Genomic DNA, 20,606 nt, shown 5'->3' on the forward strand with positions numbered 1-20,606 from the left:
TGCCCATCTTCTCCACTCTTTTCCAGGGTGCTCCTTGTCTTGCCTATTCCATGGGACAGAGTATTTGACTGCGGGGTATTACAGACAAGCCTCCTGATATCTATGCACACTTGCCCTTGGAGAAAGGCTTTGAGTGAGAGCTCTGGTCGATTTCCCACACCTCTAACTAGGAAAGCAAGGTCAGGGGGCAGGAGGAGAAGGTCTGGGATGGGGGAGGGAATGAAAACCGAGCAGTGAGAAGGAGCAGAACAGCATCCAACAACAACTTTACCTTGGTTTCTTTTTTCTCCTCAGCTGGTTGGGCATCTGACTTCATTTCTTCACTGCCCTCCTCTGCCAAACAGGAAGGAAACCAACATCACTTCACACCTCTACAATCAGTCAACATCACAATATTACCTGCTTATGGTTTCTCAAAACCTCTTCAGCTTTTTATTGCAAAAATCAGTGCAACGTAAATATTTACCTTTATTGTTCTGAACTCTGTCAAGCTTCCAGCGGGACAGGGAGGCAAATCTTAGTTAATAGAAATATTTCATACCAATTGTAAATGCCAGTGGATGACTCACATATCCCATAGAGTGGAAAATGAGGAAGTAACTCAAAAGAGTAATAGCTCTTTGCATTCTGCATGTGAATTGCCCACTCTCAATTCGATAAACCTATCTATCGAAATAACCAACTTTTAACTGCTTCTTTGCAATTCTGAACACTGTATTTGGCACATAGGAACATTTGAATTGAAATCTGTAAAACAACCCCGATGGGACTTTTTCTCTGGTGAATGAAAGGGGCTGAAAGATATGCCAAGTCTACTCAGGTTTCAAAGCTAAGAGGCACACTGCAAAAGATCCACTCCTTTCAGATCCCCTGGCTCAACACAGCACACGTACTCACCCAACCGTTCCGGCTCATCCGGGGTAGTTCCTGCAATTCCACTACTCTCCAGGCCATATGTCGGATCTGCCTTCCCAGTGACTTTAGCAGCATCTTCTACTTTCTTCACATGAGCTTCTACCAGAGCTGAGGGGACCTCCTCCTTCATCTTCGAAAACTCCTCTGCAAAGTAAGCCCCAACCAATAACTAAACAAATTTAAGGGACAACGTCCCATACACCTCCAGAGCTGAACTTCCTCTTCTGTAATTGGCCTATACAGAACCATGAAACACATACTGAATACACCTGTCAAATAAAAAGAATTTTAGAAACGTATAATCCTATTAAAAGGAAATGTATAAACAAATTTTTCACTTGCCCCAAAATTCAAGAAATGTATGGCAAAATTCTACATCTCTATGCCGCCCAGGGCAATAAATGTGTTTTTGTCCTTTTGCTTGAGTTTTCCTTACCCCAAAATGACCTTCCATTGGAACCTTATGTGCCACCCACAATACCTCTGTTTTGTAACCCACCAGTAATACAACTTACAAAGAACAAAGAACAACACAGCACGGGAAACAGGCCCTTCGGCCCAACAAGCCCGCGCCGCCATCTTAACAACGTGCTTTTCCTCCTCCACCCTTGACCCATGTCTATGCTTATGGTACCCCCATTGGAAACCAGATTAAGGGGAGAATAATTTAGGGACAATTTGTTACACCAATCAGCCTAAGAGCACATCTTTGGGGTGTGGGAGGAAACCGGAGCACCTGGAGGAAACCCACGCAACCACAGGGAGAATGTGCAAACTCCCACAGACACTGGCCCAAATCCATGTATCTGCACAGCAAACAGTGATTGTCACTGAGCTGTCGTGGTGCCCATCTGCTGGTCCAGTTTTAACTTGATGAATTTCTGCACGTTTTTCATCTGCCTGAATACACAGAAGTCTCCACTTCCTCATTAAGACATCCCTTTTAAATGTAATAACAAATTGGTATACTCTCAGATTCTCCTTCTGTGTATGCTTTCTGATACAACTGCTTTATCTCTACATCTTTCTTGTAATTCTGCCAACTTTCCTGAATTAAAGATATTCACTTCGTCCTCCACCTTTTCTTGTCCTTTATTAACCATCTGATCAAAGATTGTTTCTGATAACTGAACCTGGATAGAGGATTGGTTGTCAAATAGGAGGCAGAGAGTGGGGGTCAATGGGTGCTATTCGGATTGGCGGTTGGTGACTAGTGGGGTGCCCCAGGGGTCGGTGCTGGGGCCTCAGCTATTTACCATTTATATAGATGATCTGGAGGAGGGAACCGAGTGTAGGGTGTCGAAATTTGCTGATGACACCAAGATTGGGGGAAAGGCAAATTGTGCGGAGGGTGTGGAGAGTCTGCAGAAGGATCTAGATAGGCTGGGCGAATGGGCCAGGAAATGGCAAATGGAATTTAATGTTGGCAAGTGTGAGGTGGTCCACTTTGGTAGGAAGAATGGTAGGAAGGACTATTACTTACGTGGCGAAAAACTGCAGCAGGCGACGGTGCAGAGGGACCTCGGGGTCCTTGTGCATGAGTCGCAAAAACCCAGCCTGCAGGTGCAGCAGGTGGTCAGGAAGGCGAATGGGATGCTGGCCTTCATAGCGAGGGGGATTGAATATAAAAGTAGGGAGGTCTTGCTGCAGCTGTATAGGGCATTGGTGAGGCCGCAGCTGGAGTACTGTGTGCAGTTTTGGGCGCCGCACCTGCGCAAGGATATTTTGGCCCTGGAGGGAGTGCAGAGGAGGTTTACTCGGCTGATACCGGAGTTGAGGGGATTGAGCTATGAGGAGAGGCTGAATAAACTAGGCTTGTACTCGTTAGAGTTTAGAAGAATGAGGGGAGATCTCATTGAGACGTATAAGATGATGAATGGGATGGATAGGATAGAGGTGGAGAGACTCTTCCCGCTCAAAAAAGACAGTAGGACTAGGGGGCACAGCCTCAAGATAAAGGGGGGGTGGTTTAGAACGGAGTTGAGGAGGAACTTCTTCACTCAAAGGGTGGTGAATATCTGGAATTCTCTGCCCGTTGAAGTGGTGGAGGCTGCCTCGCTAAATATTTTTAAGAAGCGGGTTGATGGGTTTTTGATAAGAGAGGGGATTAAGGGTTATGGGGAGAGGGCGGGAAAGTGGAACTGAGCCACGACAGATCAGCCATGATCTTATTGAATGGCGGGGCAGGCTCGAAGGGCCAGATGGCCTACTCCTGCTCCTATTTCTTATGTTCTTATGTTCTCAGTCTCTTACCTTTACTCCTTGATTCTTCCTCCTCCTGTCTCAACCTGTGGCTTTGTGACCTTGTTTCTGATCCCAATCAGGAAGAATCCCAGATTTTCCACTCACTTTTCAACCACAGTATGTATCACTCCCACCTGTTCTCCAGCTAGATCGTTACCCAGGATAAACTGTATCCCTAAAAAAGGTAATTTTTCTATTTGCTGCCACCACTTTACCAGACTCTCCAATCTTACCTTACATAATGGAACACTGCTCTTTTCATTATGAATTTCACATGTTACCATCTCTTCTGGCAATGCTCCTTCTGAACTTCATAACTCATCTCTCACCATTAAAGACTGACTTGGTCCTGTATTGCTTAAGATCTTAACTTCTTTACCCACTCCTCCTGGTACACAAGTAAACCGTACCCACATAAATAAATGCTCTAAAGAGTTCTAATACGTGCTTATCAACCAACCACTGACAAAGCTGTACATTCTTTTGCACCTCTTTCGCTTCAACCATGGTTTCCTTTACTACTTTAACAAACCCACTGGTTTATCCGGTTTCACCACATCTGTCTTCCCAGTGCTTTTCTTAAGCCACCAACACTGCAACTTTGTGTGTCCAACTTTATTACAATGAGAACATCTAAGGTTGATCTCTCTTCCACTCTGATATGTTTCCTTTTTAATCTGAGGTAAACTATCTTTACTATCTTCAATGAGATTTCCTTTGCCTTTACCGCCTGAGCATTTCTCTTTTCTAGGTTTTCCTAGACAAATCAATATCTAAAACAGAGCTGAATTTTAAACATACCCCTTACATGACATAAATATATTTCTTAAAGGCACAGTATCATCATAATATTCTAATCAGGACAGTCTCACCTAAAATACATATGACTCTCCTGTGTTTGACGGTCAATGTATCCTGGCTTTAAATGCAAAGCTAAAGTTGGATTTGAAATCGTCTTACCTAATGCAGATTTTGCAGCTGCTGATGCCACCCGCGGGTCAACAACTGATGCCAGGAATGCCACAGTGCTCATGACTGGATTTCCGGACTGGCTGAATGGAATTGGCTGATAAGCTAACGGGCCGAGTGAGGCTTCAGAATCTTCAAGGTATGGATCTTCTATCGGCAAGCGCAAGAAATGCAAGATACATTCATCCTGTGTGCGACTGCCTACATGTTCTGAGACTTTATTCCAATCATCCTTGTACATCTCCAGCGCCTGTGGGGATCAAAAGTGGAAATGAATCAAAAGGATGTCCAACAGGACAAGTATTAGAACCACCAGTGCTTAATTTTTCAGACATCTGGTCTGTATTGCAGAATGATTGCTGGATTGCTGGAATGGTTGCTGTAGCTCAGCTTTCAGCCAGGCAGAACCACGTTTACATTGCTTGGCTCCTTCTGGCTGGGACCCGAATTGCCCTGTCAGTAGACAGTTCCGGAACCACAAATTTGGAGCTTGGTGCCCTCTGGGCGAAATTTAAATGCTTCGAGGGGCAGAGGAAAGTCAAAATCCAAAATTGAGACACCCTCTTTCAGGGGTTTGTGTTCTACAGTTAGGTCAAACCTGGGAGGCCGTGGACTGTCCCTTGTGCTGGCAAAGAATGAAGACACAAAGGGGCTTGAAGAAGGTGCATCAGGTGATTCACTAGAAGTGGCAGGACAAGAGGAAGAAAGATTAGAGTAGGATGATGCATCACGATGTATATTTGCTTTCTGGACAATATAAATGTTGGACTGGAGTAAATGCACACACCTGCAACATCCTTTGAATCTACCATGACTACTGAGTATAAAATGTGGAGATGCCAGCATTGGACTGGGGTTTTAACTTGGTGTTGTGAGACTTCATACTATGAAATGTGACAGCTTTGAGATGAATGTAGTGCTGCATTAGTGATTGACGTTAATCCACAGAATCTGCAAAGGAGTTACATTTTTACCATTGTCAGCAGGGGAATCATAAGAACATAAGAACATAAGAAATAGGAGCAGGAGTCGGCCATCTAGCCCTTCGAGCCTGCCCCGCCATTCAATAAGATCATGGCTGATCTGTCGTGGCTCAGTTCCACTTTCCCGCCCTCTCCCCATAACCCTTAATCCCCTCTCTTATCAAGAACCCATCAACCCGCTTCTTAAAAATATTTAGCGAGGCAGCCTCCACCACTTCAACGGGCAGAGAATTCCAGAGATTCACCACCCTTTGAGTGAAGAAGTTCCTCCTCAACTCCGTTCTAAACCGCCTCCCCTTTATCTTGAGGCTGTGCCCCCTAGTCCTACTGTCTTTTTTGAGCGGGAAGAGTCTCTCCACCTCTATCCTATCCATCCCATTCATCATCTTATACGTCTCAATGAGATCTCCCCTCATTCTTCTAAACTCTAACGAGTACAAGCCTAGTTTATTCAGCCTCTCCTCATAGCTCAACCCCCTCAACTCCGGTATCAGCCGAGTAAACCTCCTCTGCACTCCCTCCAGGGCCAAAATATCCTTGCGCAGGTGCGGCGCCCAAAACTGCACACAGTACTCCAGCTGCGGCCTCACCAATGCCCTATACAGCTGCAGCAAGACCTCCCTACTTTTATATTCAATCCCCCTCGCTATGAAGGCCAGCATCCCATTAGCCTTCCTGACCACCTGCTGCACCTGCAAGCTGGGTTTTTGCGACTCATGCACAAGGACCCCGAGGTCCCTCTGCACCGTAGCATGCTGCAGCTTTTCGCCACGTAAGTAATAGTCCCGATACAGTCCCGAATCCCGATACATAAAGGAGGCAAGGGGAGACCAGCTTTCTCTCGATCACTGTGACTGCTGTTATTGAGAACTCAAGACCACTGACTTGAGTTTGCAGATCAATAGTTATGCAGTTGACATCCCCACGGGGACCAGGCTAGAGGAGGGTCTGACAAAGCAGCTTCCTCTCACCCTGTCTGTTGTTATGTAAATCCTTTGAGGGCCTGGTTGGAGTGGGAGGACATGCAGAGAATGGAACAAGGACTGGCAGTCAGAGAACAGCACCTCATGATCCGGTAATTAACCACGACAAAGAAAATGCAGGACTGAGTTACAAGGAAAGGTTGGAGAAACTGGGGCTCTTCTCCTTAGAAAGACGGAGATTAAGGGGGGATATGATAGAGGTGTGTAAAATAACGAAGGGAATAGATAGAGTCAACAGTGGTAGGCTTTTCCCTAGATTGGGGACAATTACGAGAGGTCACGATCCAAGGGTGAGGGGGGAGAAGTATAATTTGGATACGAGAGGAAGGTTTCTCACGCAGAGGGTCGTGGGGGTATGGAACGCACTACCGAGTAGGGTGGTGGAGGCAGGCACGTTGGACTTGTTTAAGGTTTACTTAGATAGACACATGAGCGAAACAAGGATGGAGGGTTATAGTAGAGGGAATTAAATAGGGTGAGAGCCTCGGGACGACACCGGAGATGTAGTATTACATGTTAACGTTTTGTCTTTTTATTCCACAGGTGTCGGTCCACCTTGTTGTCAAACGAGGGGCATGCACACGGTGGGTCGTGCGTGGGCTGCTCTTGGAGGTTCCGGGAGTGGCCTAGTACTCCGTGTCGCTGTGTATGCTTAATCCTGGACCAGCAGACGGGCACCACAACAGCTCAGTGACTAGCACTGCTAGCTGTGCAGATACATGGGTTTGGGCCAGTGTCTGTGGGAGTTTGCGCATTCTCCCTGTGGTTGCGTGGGTTTCCTCCGGGCGCTCCGGTTTCCTCCCACACCCCAAAGATGTACTCTTAGGCTGACTGGTGTACCAAATTGACACTATTCGCCCCTGAATCTGGCTACATTAGGGGTTCCACTCACATACACACAGGGCAGGGTAGGTGTAGGAAGATGTGGCGGCGCAGGCTCGTTGGGCCAAAGGGCCTGTTTCCCGTGCTGGGTTGTTCTTTGTTTAAAACCGGATGGACCTCGGCACTGGAAATGACAACGGCAAACTGATAGGGTACAGCACATGAAAATCAATGTAAGTTTTCCTTGCCCATCTTTGACCTGATGCCATGAGAATTCATGGGACCCAAAGTCAATGTTGAGGACTCCCAAGGCAACTCCTGACTACGTATCACTGCCGCCATCTCTGCTGGGTCTCTGTCCTGCAGGTGGGACAGGACGTACTCAGGAATGGTGATGGTGATGTCTGGGCCATTATCTGTAAGGTATGACTCCATAAGTGTGACTATGTCAGGCTGTTGTTTGACTAGTCTGTATGACAGCTCTCCAATTTTGGCACAAGATGTTAGCAAGGTGGACTTTGCAGGGTCGACAGGGCAAGGTTTGCCATTGTCATTTTCAGTTCCTAGATCCGTCTGGTTTCATTCCTGTGTTTTCTTTGTAGTGCTTGAATACAACGGAGTGTCTTGCTCAGTCATTTTAGAGGGCACATTGCTATGGGTCTGGAGTCACACGGAGGATGGCAGATTTCCTTCCCTAAAGGACATTTGTGAACCAGATGAGTTTTTACAACAATCGACAATGGCTTCATGGTCATCATGAGAATTTTAATTCAACATTTTTATTGAAATCAAATTGCACCATTTGCCATGGCAGGATTTGAACCTGGGTCCCAGAGGATTACCCTGAGTCTCTGGATTATTAGCCCAATGACAATAACACTACACCACTACATCCCCTTCGAGTAATTACATCAAGTAATTTAAATGTTGGCCTCAAAGTCTTGTTACAACTGTACGTGTTGGAGAGATTGTACCTTAAATCGTGTGGACAGTTTTGATCTCCTTACAGTTAAAGAACGATTTGCTTCAACTGGAGGCAGTTCAGAGAATTTTTACCATCCCAAGAATCAGTTTGGTAAACCTTCACCGCCCTTCCTCTGTGGCAAGTATACCCCTTCTTACGTAAGCAGACTAAAACTGCACACACTACTCCAGGTGTGGTCTCACCAAGGCCCTGTATAATTGCAGTTAAACACCCTTGCTCCTGTACTCAAGTCCTCTTGCAATGAAGGCCAACATACCATTTTCCTTCCTAACTGCTTGCTGTACCTGCATGTTTGCCTTCAATGACTGGTGTACAAGACACCCAGGTCCCTTTGTACATCCACACGTCCAATATATCGATATTTAAATAATACTCTGTCATTCTGCTTCTCCGTCCAAAGTGGATAACTTCACATTTATCTGTGTAATACTGAATTTGCCATGTATTTACCCACTCATTCAACTTGTCTAAATCACCTTGGAGCTTCGCAACATCCTCCTCACATTTCACCAAGTTTTGCATCATTCGCAAACTTGGAAATATTACATTTGGTTCCCTCACCCAAATCACTGAAGTATATAGGGAATAGCTGGGGCCCAAGACCTGATCCCTACGAGACCCGAGTAGTCTCTGCCTACTACTTAATGAAACCCACTTATTCATACTCTCTGTTTCTTGTCTGCTAATCAACTCTCAATCCATGTCAGTATATACCTCCAATTCCATGCACTTTAATTATGCACACCCACCTCATATGTGGGACTTTATCAAAAGCTTTCTGAAAATGAATGAAGAATGGTTGACAACTTTGATGCTTAGAGAATGTTGTAAGGAGAGGTTGAAGAATCTTCTCTACTTCCCAGCTACAGTAGAAATGTTGAGGTAGTCAATTTGAGGTAGTCTTTATTGAAGAAACTTTGGACCACAGGAGGAGATTGTAGATCTTTCACAGGATGCACCAACAATGACTGTGACTACCCAGGAGATGAGATTCTAGACCTTAATTTGCCCTTTCAGGAAAGGGTGCAAGAGAACAAAGTCATTGCAGAGGCAGACGATCTATCAGAAGAACAGGTCCTGGACCTGACTACACTCTTTGACTCCACTACCAATGATCATGGTGTTGTTGGTGTTTCTTTTGAGGAGAACCATTCTTTTGTTGAACGTAATGAAGAGATGAATTTGTCTACTTATTCCACTGATGACGTGCATCAACAATTGCAAACCGCCAGCAAAACGCTATCCAGGGAGAATGAGACGCTTAATTCTAAACTGGATCAGGCCAATCATGAACGTTCAGAGTACAAACCTGTACAAATGTAAGCTGGAGCCTGCACGTGGATCTCACGGGAAAGCCATGGAAACACACAAGCTCTCTCTCAGCAGAGGCCAAAACTCCACAGCTCCTACAGCAGAAGAGCACCTTTTAGAAAAATTTACAAATGGAGCTTTACAATAATAAAATTAAGCAAGAGTTTGGGAAGTCGAACTACCTAAAGGAGAACACTGAACTAAATTCCCAGCTGTTAGACACACAGCGCTGCCAAGCCAGAGAGAGAGGGATTAGAAATAGTGCAACAAAAGTAGCCTATTGCAAGACATATTGCAATACAGGAGTGCATAAATGCTGTAACGCATCTATAGAAACTGCAACAGCATCAGACAGAAGTGTTTGCTTCAGAACAACCATCTAAGTAGTACTGATACTCGCTGTCCTTCCTGTTACTACTGAGAATCTTGAAGGGATAACCCCTAATGCTGATGTTGAATTTTCATGCAAGTCTGCAGACCAGAGTACTCTGCAGGAACCTCCTATGGATCCCATTCCTGAAGCTTATTCCATTGTTGATGGAGAAATCCTACCTTTTCCATTTGATCCCAAGATCTCATAGCAGTGGAGCAACCTCACGCTGAGTAAGTGTGGAAATGGTACCAATGGCTCTCGAGAGTGAAATCCCTACCCTAAGAGAAGTAGGGAAGTCCTCTCCTCCTCGTACGCAGTTGCCTTCAGGACATTCTGCGTTTTTTTTGTCTATCAGATTCCTTCCTGGTGTAGGTATTGAATGTGTCTCTCATCATCACGGCAGCGCTGAATGATACAGCTGCAAAGTCCTTCACAGGAGGCCATAGTGCTTCATTTTCTTAAGCGGTGTTTTCACCTTTCCTCAATGTATAACGAGCAAGACGAGAGAGAAAAATTTCAGTTTGTTGTCCTCCTTCTGAGGGGTTGTGATAGTTTGCGTCATGGAGGGTTCTATCTTGAATGAATTTCTCCTTGATTAGTCTGCACTGCATTTTCATTTCTACTGTAGCTGGGAAGTAGAGAAGATTCTTCAACCTCTCTTTACAACATTCTCTAAGCATCGAAGTTGTCAACCATTCCTCATCGATTTTCAGAAAGCTTTTGATAAAGTCCCACATACGAGGTGGGTGTGCATAATTAAAGTACATGGGATTGGAGGTACATTCAGGTCATCATAATAATCACAGCCCGATAGACAGCTGTCGTGAGACGCTGCTATCCCGCATTGCCAATTTGTTTACTTTCCAAGCAGAAGACAAGGGAACACATACATCCCCCAAGAGAGCCAAGAACACAGTTGGGGATTGACACCTGTGGCAAAAGTGATTTATAGATTGGGGAAGGGTTGAACAGGAGTTGAATGGAAACTGTAAATAGTTTGTGGGAAGAGTGATCTTAGGAGATGCAGAGTGAAGGTTATCTCTAATAATAGCTACTGAGCTTGTGTGAAAGGAGCTGTTACTCACAGAAAAGATTATGACCAGCTATATATCACTTCTGTTTAAACTTTGTCAATGCTATGAAATAGTATGAAAATAATTTAGTATGAAAATAAATGATTTTTGAACAAAAACCATAGCCTCTGTTAAGATCTCTTGCAGACTAAGAAGCTCACAAATCCACAGGCAAACCCACAGAGGGGGCATAGTTTCAGAATAAGGGGTCTCCTATCTAAGACGGAGAGGACGAGGAACTTATAAGAACATAAGAAATAGGAGCAGGAGTAGGCCATCTAGCCATTCGAGCCTGCCCCGCCATTCAATAAGATCATGGCTGATCTGTTGTGGCTCAGTTCCACATTCCCGCCCTCTCCCCATGACCCTTAATCCCCTCGCTTATCAAAAACCCATCAACCCAACCCGCGTCTTAAAAATATTTAGCGAGGCAGCCTCCACCACTTCAACGGGCAGAGAATTCCAGAGATTCACCACCCTTTGAGTGAAGAAGTTCCTCCTCAACTCCATTCTAAACCACCCCTCCTTTATCTTGATCTTTATCTTATATTCAAGGCTGAGATGGACAGATTGTTCATCGACAAGGGAGTCAAGAATTATCGGAGGGGCAGACAGGAAATTGGAGCTATGGCATGATATTGAATGCTGCAGCAGGCTTGAGTGGCTGAATGGCCTACTCCTGACGCTATTTCTTATGTTAAAATAGAAAGACCATTTCTTTGATCAGTGTGAGTGGTCAAAAGTATTTTGCAATTCTGTGATCAAAGTATTGAGCACAAGTGAAGTCCGTGACACTAAACCGACTCCTTGTGCACTTGCTGCAGGCATTAAGTCCCGCTTTCTCTTTCTAATTTTTAGTTGGTAAGATTTTTCTGGTCCTTGCTGACTCTCCAGTACCATTCATGAATATAATGGGAATGTGCAATTGCAAAACAGCAGGCTGGTCTGTAAATTACCAGTGAAAAAACTGAAGACTCTAACGCGGCAGAGAATTTAGAGGGTCAAAGGTTGCCCAGATGCACCTCCCGCACCACCACAAGCCCATCTTACAGAATGACGAAACTGCAAAGTTCACCCTTGCTATTTGTAATATATATAAATGTCTTGGAAGAGGGAGTAAGTGGTGTGATCAGCAAGTTTGCAGATGACACGAAGATGGCTGGACTTGCTGATAGTAAGGAGTAGTGTCAGGCAATACAGCAGGATATAGATAGGCTGGTGTATTGGGCAGAGAAATGGCAGATGGATTTTAATCCTGATAAATGCGAGGTGATGCATTTTGGAAGGAACAATGTAGGGGGGAGTTATACGATAAATGGTAGGACTATTAAGAGTATAGAAACACAGAGGGACCTAGGTGTGCAAGTACACAAGTCCTTGAAGGTGGCAGTACAGGTGGAGAAGGTGGCAAAGAAGGCCTATGGTATGCTTGCCTTTATAGGGAGGGGCATAGAGTATAAAAGCTGGCGTCTAATGTTGCAGTTGTTTAGAACGTTGGTTAGACCACATTTGGAGTACTGTGTCCAGTTCTGGTCGCCTTACTACCGGAAGGACGTGGAGACCCTAGAGAGAGTGCAGAGGAGGTTTACCAGGATGCTGCCTGGTATGGAAGGACTGAGCTACGAGGAAAGATTGGGCAAATTGGAGCTGTTCTCCTTAGAAAGACGGAGAATGAGGGGAGATCTCATAGAGGTGTATAAGATTATGAAGGATATAGATAGAGTGAACAGTGGTAAGCTTTTTCCCATGTTGGATATGAAAATTACGAGGGGCCACAGGCTTAGGGTGAGAGGGGCAAGGTAAAATTCAGATGTTAGAGGGAGGTTTTTCACACAGAGGGTTGTGGGGGCCTGGAATGCACTGCCAAGTAGGGTGGTGGAGGCAGGCACGCTAGACTTGTTTAAGGCTTACTTAGATAGGCACATGAGCAGACTAGAGATGGAGCAATATAAAAGATTGTTCTAAATAAGGATCAAGGGCCTCAGGACGTTCCTGGAAATCAATAGATTCCTATGGACCGTCCAACATATTTTATGGCTCACCTGTCTTACGTTTGAGCTTCTGGGGATTCCGTGAATGTGTCTGTATAAGTTGTGTATGTTTATTGATGTCTCTTTTTTTTACATTCCACAGGTGACTCGGTCCGCCTTGTTGACCAACAAGGGGCATACACGCGGTGGGTCGTGCGAGGGCCGCTCTTGGATGTTGCTTCGAGAGTTGCCTAGTGCTTCACGTCGTTAGTGTACGCTTAAACTGGGCCATCTGACGGGCAACACGACAGCTCAGTGACTATCACTGTTTGCTGTGCAGATACATGGATTTGGGTCGGTGTCTGTGGGAGTTTGCACATTCTCCCCGTGCTTGTGTGGGTTTTCTCCGGGTGCTCCGGTTTCCTCCCACACCCCAAAAATGTGCTTTTAGGCTGACTGGTGTTAACAAATTGTCCTTAAATTAGGCGTCTCTCAATCTGGTTATAATTCTCTAAATTTGCACACCTTTATTGTGGAGTCCAATAGGCGTAGACAAAGGTCATAGGTAGAAGAGGGCACTCACAATATTAAAACGGCAGTGTGGGCTTGTCAGGCTGAAGGGTCTGTTTCCTGTGCTGTGTTGTTCTTTGTTCTATAAATCAAAATACCTGCCACACAGTTTGAGTACCTGCCAGTATGTTACTGTTACTCTTGGTTCAGAACATCAGAAGGTGACCCAATAGGTTGACCCTGCATTATTTGTGTTCAGCTATTTGCAGGGAGTTGAGTGGAAAACCAGGCACTTTCACAAGAACAGCAGCAAAACTGCTCACTCCAACATGCATTGCTGATTTGAGGTGGAGTAGAGAGGAGCATCCCAACAACCTGTATTTTGAGGTACAGTGCATGAGGAGTTTGAGATAGGATGTGATGAGTGGACCCTACTTGGGAGGATCAGGTTCTCAAAGTGCTCCAACACTCAGAGTTTTCCTCACCTTATGTCTGGGTCTGTTGTCGCCCAACCGTTTGCTATCATGAGTCAGTGACCTCATTCTTATTGCTTATTATTTCTGTGACAAAGAGGATGGGTAGCAGAGGATAAACTAGGTGGACCTTAAATCTCTCTTTGCTGAGAATTTCCTATATATGAACCAGACAAGAGTGGGAGGACTGATGTCACCATCAGTGGCAAATAGGATTCAATCTGGATAAGTGTGAGGTGATGCACTTGGCCAGGACAAACAAGACAAAGACATGAAGAACGGCAGGACCCTGGGAACACCGAGGATCAGATAGAGCTTGGTGTGAACGTACACCAGTTCCTTAGGGCAGCAGGGCAGGTAGATAAAGTGGTTAAGAAGGAACATGGTATATTTACCTGTATTAGCTAAGGCAAAGAGTTTAAGAGCAGCGAGGTTATGCTGTAACTATCTAATAAATTGGTTCGGCCACAGCTAGAGTATGGTGTGCAGTTCTGGAATCCACATTATAGTAGGGAGGTGATAGCACTGGAAAGGGTGCAGAGGAGATTTACCAGGATGTTTCCTGGGCAGGAAAGTTTTAGTTATGAAGAGAGATTGGATACACTGGGGTTGTTTTTCTTGGATTAGAGGGGACTGAGGAGGGACATGATTGAGATGGAGAAAATTATGATGGAGATAGAATAGGCAGGAAGAAACTTTTCCTCTTGGTGGAGGGATCAGTGACCAGGAGGCAGAGATTTAAGGTCAGGAGCAGGAGGTTTACACGGGATGTGAGGAAAAGCTTTTTTTAACCCAGAGGGTGGTGGAAGTCTGGAACGCACTGCCTGAAAGGATGGTGGAGGCAGAGACCCTCACAACGTTGAAGAAGTATTTAGATATACAATTGTGGTGCCAACACATACAAGGCTATGGGCCAAGAGCTAGGAAATGGGATCAGAATAGTTATGTAATTTACCTTTGACTGGCACAGATGTGATGGGCCAAAGGGTCTTTTTCTGTGCTGTAGACTTCTGTGACTATGACATTGACTGGTGGGATGGGAGGGTGGGGAAGTCTATGGTCATAAAGTAAGGAGCAGAGAATACCAATCAAGCACCAGCGTTTTGTGGCCTGATTTTACCGGTTTTTGCGGTAACTCGTACAGCCTGCCTGGAATTTGAATCTCATGTTCTTACCTCCAGCAGCAAAAGGGTCTCCTGCTCCGTCCACTCTCGGGTCGCACTCGCAGCTGCTTTACTCTGGGAGAGGAGAATGTAGACGTAAAATCAAAGCAAAGTCTTCCTTAGGGAATGATAGTTTAATTTATACAGCATCACCAATTTAGCCCACAGCAATTCAAAATAATGAGCTACTTTGAAATCACTGATCTATCATAGAATCTCTCCAGTGCAGAAGGAGGCCATTCAGCCCACTGACTCTGCACCAACTCCTCAACGGAGCATCTGACCCACACCATCCCCCCACCCCATTCCCTTAACCGCAAACATGTATCCAGCTAATTCCCCGAACCTACACATCCTAGGACGTGAAAGTGAATTGAACATGGAAAGATCCCACGATCAGTGCTGGCTCAGTGATGTATTTTTGGCAGTGCTGCATGAGACAGAAATGTTGGATAGGCGCTGGAAAAACCCCAGCTCCTCTTCCAAAAAGTACAGGTAGTCAATGATGGGCCAAATGGCTTCCACCTGAGCTAGAACTTGCATGGTGCTGGGAGTTATGCCATGGGAGAGAACAGTCAACTTACCCTGCACAGACACCAGACAAAGTGTTAATTCTTTACAAACAGCACAGCAAGCTATCTTTTGTTAAGACCCGATCCAGAGGGTGCTTTCATCAAATGAGACCCAACTGAACAACCAATTCAATTCATTTAAAGAGAAGAATCATGACCGCACTTTCAATAGATAAAGGCCCACTTAAGCCAGGAAGCTTTCCTCCCCTCTTGCACATCAGGTCTATCACATCACAGGTGGTTAGAAGCCATAAGCCTGGAGTCTGAAACCCTGTCTTACCTTCGAGGGAACATTTTTCTTAGCGTACATATCAGTGCGCAGTCCAAAGTTCTGCATGTCTGCTGCCTTCTCTTTATTCTTATCAGGGAAATTAAGCATTTGCTGGGATGCAGATGTCTGTCAAAAGTTGCATTTATTAGTGCAAAGGTTCATTACCCTCAGTTTTGTAAAAATAATGTTTGTCTAGAATATAACTACACTTTGACCTGTTGCCAATCTCATTCAGAAAACAGCCATCAGGGGGAGCTAGAGGCACTTTGGCCTTAATACGTGGCTCTTTCTGCATCATTTATATAATACAGTGCTAACAGAATGTGCACTATACATAAAATTCATCTCAGTTTATACATCCGAGAGATTTTGCTTCATATAGAGTAGCTTGTGAAACAAACCTGTGGAGCTTTGGGCTGAAGGGGCACCAGGCCAGAAGGTGTGTCAGCGAGTACATGGAAATGTGACGTTGGAGGAGGACCCATGGGTGTCGGTCGGCTCTCTGCATCCACTTGGTAATTAATGAGTCCCCATTGCTCGAGAAAAGCGTGCACCCTGCCGACAACCAAGAAACGGCATGAGAAAATAGGAACAGGATACTCATTTATTGTGACCCTCAAACGTGGGTATAATTTAAAGCACAAACATTTTGCATGATGAAGCTCACGTACAACTCAGTCAAAAGGAGAACTACTGGAAAGAAAACACGCACTGTGTCACTGCAGGTTAACATGGAAAAATGGGCTGACACAGTGGTTAACACTGCTGCCTCACAGCGCCAGGGACCCGGGTTCGATTCCCGGCTTGGGTCACTGTCTATGTGGAGTTTGCACGTTCTCCACGTGTCTGCATGGGTTTCCTCCCACAGTCCAAAAAAATGTGCAGGTTAGGGTGGATTGGCCATGCTAAATTGCCCCTTAGTGTCCAAAGGTGTGTAGGTTAGGTGGATTGGCCATGTTAAATTATCCCTTAGTGTCCAAAGATGTGTAGGTTAGGTGGATTGGCCATGCTAAATTATCCCTTAGTGTCCAAAGATGTGCGGGTTAGGTGGATTGGCCATGCTAAATTATCCCTTAGTGTCCAAAGATGTGCAGGTTAGGGTGGATTGGCCATGCTAAATTATCCCTTAGTGTCCAAAGATGTGTAGGTTAGGTGGATTGGCCATGCTAAATTATCCCTTAGTGTCCAAAGATGTGTAGGTTAGGGTGGATTGGCCATGCTAATTGTCTCTTAGTGTCCAAAGATGTGTAGGTTAGGGTGGATTGGCCATGCTAAATTGTCCCTTAGTGTCCAAAGATGTGTAGGTTAGGGTGGATTGGCCATGCTAAATTACCCCTTAGTGTCCAAAGATGTGTAGGTTAGGGTGGATTGGCCATGCTAAATTATCCCTTAGTGTCCAAAGATGTGTAGGTTAGGTGGATTGGCCATGTTAAATTGTTCCTTGGTGTCCAAAGATGAGGGCGATTAGCAGGGTAAATACATGGCGTTACAGAGATACGGCATGGGTGGGATATTCTGTTACAGAGTCACTGCAGACTTGATTGTAGGGATTCAATGGGAAGCTGCTGAATTGACAGGGTATCAATTTCAGGTTTTGACAAGAAGGGAGTTCCAGGATTGTTATTGGACATCAGTCGGTCCATGTAGTGTAGGTACACCCACAGTGCTGTTAGGGAGGGAGTTCCAGGATTGTTATTGGACATCAGTCAGGCCATGTGGTGTAGGTACACCCACAGTGCTGTTAGGGAGGGAGTTCCAGGATTGTTATTGGACATCAGTCGGTCCATGTGGTACAGGTACACCCACAGTGCAGTTAGGGAGGGAGTTCCAGGATTGTTATTGAACATCGGTCAGTCCATGTGGTATCGGCACACCTATAGTGCTGTTAAGGAGCGAGTTCCAGGATTGCTATTGGACTTCAGTCAATCCATGTGGTGTAGGTACATCCACAGTGCTATTAGGGAGAGGATTTTGACCCAGTGACAGTGAAGGAACGGCCAATTATTTCCAAGTCAGGCTGGTGAGTGACTTGGAAAGGAACCACCAGTTGGTGGTATTCCCAGGTATCTGTGGCTCTTGTCTTTCTAGATGGTAGTGGTTGGGGTTTTGGAAGGTGCTGCCTAAGGAACCTCGGTGTGTTCCTGCACTGCATTGTGGAGATGGTTTGGGCCTAGGACACTACAGGTGTTCCAAAGTTTGTACAACACAGATCAAAAGCTATGACAGCAATGTAACCAGAACACATTATATACAATCCTAGAATCATACAGTGCAGAAGAGGCCATTTGACCCATTGAGTCCACAGCAACACATTAGAAACACCTGAACTCCCACCTAATTCCATCTGCCAGCACTTGGCCCATAGCCCTGAATGTTATGATGTGCCAAGTGTTTATCCAAGTACTTTTTAAAGGATGTGAGGCATCCCACCTCCACCACCCTCCCAGGTAGTGCATTCCAGCCCATTGGCAGCCTCAGGGTTAAAAAGATTTTCCTCAAATCCCCCTGAATCTCCTGCCCCTCACCTTGAACCTATGCCCCTTCGTGACTGACCCTTCAACTCAGGGAAACAGCTGCTCCTTATCCACTCTATCCATGTCCCTCATTACCTTGTACACCTTGATCAGGTCGTCCGTCAGTCGTCTCTGCTCCAATGAAAACAAGACGTCTGTGTCAATACGTGCTATCTTCTTGGAGATCGTCTCCAGTTGGAGCCGGCAGTATGCGGTGTCGATGGTAGTCATGATGTGGAGATGCTGGCATTGGACTGGTTTTCCAACAACCCAAGCCTACCCAATCTCTCTTCATAACTGAAATGCTCCATCCCAGGCAGTATCCTGGTGAATCTCCCCTGCACCCCCTCCAGTGCAATCATATCCTTCCTATAATGTGGTGATAGAACTGCACACAGTCCTCTAGCTGTGGCCTCACCAAAGTTCTATACAACTCCAACATGACTTCCCTGCTTGTGTAATCTATATCTCAATTGATAAAGTGTCCCAAATGCCTTTTTTCACCACTTTACTAACATGCCCCACCGTCTTCAGAGGTCTGTTCCAGTTTACACGGAATTTGAGGTCTGGGCAAAAATATAAAGGTGAAACCCAGGATCCTGGGAGAGACTGATACTTTCAGGAAAAAACTTCAATAAAGCATTAAAAAAAGACAATTCAATGGATTAAATTAATCCTCATCATGAGATCTACAAGATGTAATTTAAATTTTGATTATATACTTATTTTGCACATTCGAAGCGTCAGTTACTGAGGAACAAAACTGTTGGATGAACAACGTCAAAAGCAATATTGTGGGAAATGAATGACCAAATTGCTCAATTATAATGATTAACATACGTAGGCATAATCCATTCTAACTGTGGACATGGGAATTTATCATGGGAAAAGTTCACACACCAATTGTGATGTTTGGACTGAAGGGAGTGAAGGTGTGATCATATCAGCAGGAAGGAGGGTGAGGGTTTTACGGGAGACAAGGGCATCAAGGCAGAGATGAGGCAATGATTGAAAAGTTAAATAGCTGTAGAAATATTGTGATGAATGGAAAATGAAAGACTAGACAGTTGTGGTTCAGGAATGCAAAGTGAGTCTGGAGGACAGAGGACATAGTGAAGGAGTTTTTCCCGTGATTAGATACAAAAGGAAGTGGGGTTAGGAGGAGGGGGTCAGATGATGCGGATAATGAGTGTTAGAAGGAAGTCAGAGATCATGGCATTTGGGAGACCATGAGGGATGGCGAAGTCAAGAAGCTGCCTGTGAATATGGATAGGAGGGTTTATATGGAAGGAGAAACTAAGGGAGAAGAGGAGCTCAGAAAAAAGGACAGGGGAGTTGAAAGGACAATTGAAATCACCAAAGTCGGAAAGGAGGGCAGATATCTCAAAAAGAAACTTGCGGAGGCTTGATGGGAATAGATGATGAGGGTTTTAAGAAAAGATGCACGGGGAGTGGATCTAGGTGCTCATAGAAAGAGACCACAGTGATAAAGGCAACACTACAGCAACAATAAAGTTCTTCAAAACCATTTTCAGAAAAAAGTTAAATGAACATAGAACATAGAACATTACAGCGCAGAACAGGCCCTTCGGCCCACGATGTTGCGCCGACCAGTTACAAAAACAATGACCCACTAGCCTATACCAATCCCTTTTCGTCCATAAACCTATCCAGAGATCTCTTAAACGCCCCCAAACTAGACACATTTACAACTGCAGCAGGCAGGGCATTCCAATCCCTCACCACCCGCTGGGTAAAGAACCTACCCCTGACATCCGTCCTGTAGCTACCCCCCCTTAATTTAAAGCCATGCCCCCTCGTGCTAGCTTTCTCCATCCGAGGAAAAAGGCTATCACTATCCACCCTATCTAAACCTCTAATCATCTTATATGTTTCAATAAGATCCCCTCTTAGCCGCCTTCTTTCCAACGAAAACAACCCTAAATCCCTCAGTCTCTCCTCATAGGACCTCCCCACCATACCAGGCAACATCCTAGTAAACCTCCTCTGCACCCTCTCCAACGCCTCCACATCCTTCTTGTAATGCGGGGACCAGAACTGCACACAGTACTCCAAGTGCGGCCGCACTAGAGTAGTGTACAGTTGCAACATTACACTGCGACTCCTAAATTCAATCCCCCTACCAATAAACGCCAAGACACCGTACGCCTTCTTAACAACCTTATCTACTTGATTCCCAACTTTCAGGGATCTATGTACACACACACCTAGATCCCTCTGTTCATCCACACTATTCAAAGTCCTCCCATTAGCCCTATACTCGACACATCTGTTGCTCCTACCAAAGTGAATTACCTCACACTTCTCCGCATTAAATTCCATCCGCCACCTCTCGGCCCAGCTCTGCAACCTATCTAAGTCTCCCTGCAGACTATGACACCCTTCCTCACAATCTACCACACCTCCAACTTTGGTGTCATCAGCAAATTTACTAATCCACCCAACTATACCCTCA

At 45.2% G+C, this 20,606-nt stretch overlaps 1 protein-coding gene across 5 annotated transcripts in view; it reads right to left on the reverse strand.

Moving 5' to 3' along the window:
* Window positions 1-20,606, reverse strand: part of smarcc2 (SWI/SNF related BAF chromatin remodeling complex subunit C2) — a 145,062-nt gene that overhangs the window by 23,882 nt on the left and 100,574 nt on the right. For all 5 annotated transcript variants that reach the window (XM_080218061.1, XM_080218060.1, XM_080218059.1 and 2 more), the window contains exons 17-22: window positions 16,019-16,172; window positions 15,627-15,743; window positions 14,787-14,849; window positions 4,120-4,378; window positions 898-1,059; window positions 272-333 (exon numbers count right to left, since the gene is read on the reverse strand). In XM_080218061.1, coding sequence (XP_080074187.1) covers window positions 272-333; window positions 898-1,059; window positions 4,120-4,378; window positions 14,787-14,849; window positions 15,627-15,743; window positions 16,019-16,172 — 817 coding nt within the window. The remainder of the gene's footprint in view (window positions 1-271; window positions 334-897; window positions 1,060-4,119; window positions 4,379-14,786; window positions 14,850-15,626; window positions 15,744-16,018; window positions 16,173-20,606) is intronic.

This window comes from Carcharhinus amblyrhynchos, chromosome X (assembly GCF_965287045.1).
Source record: "Carcharhinus amblyrhynchos chromosome X, sCarAmb.v2.hapA, whole genome shotgun sequence".
NCBI lineage: Eukaryota > Metazoa > Chordata > Chondrichthyes > Carcharhiniformes > Carcharhinidae > Carcharhinus > Carcharhinus amblyrhynchos.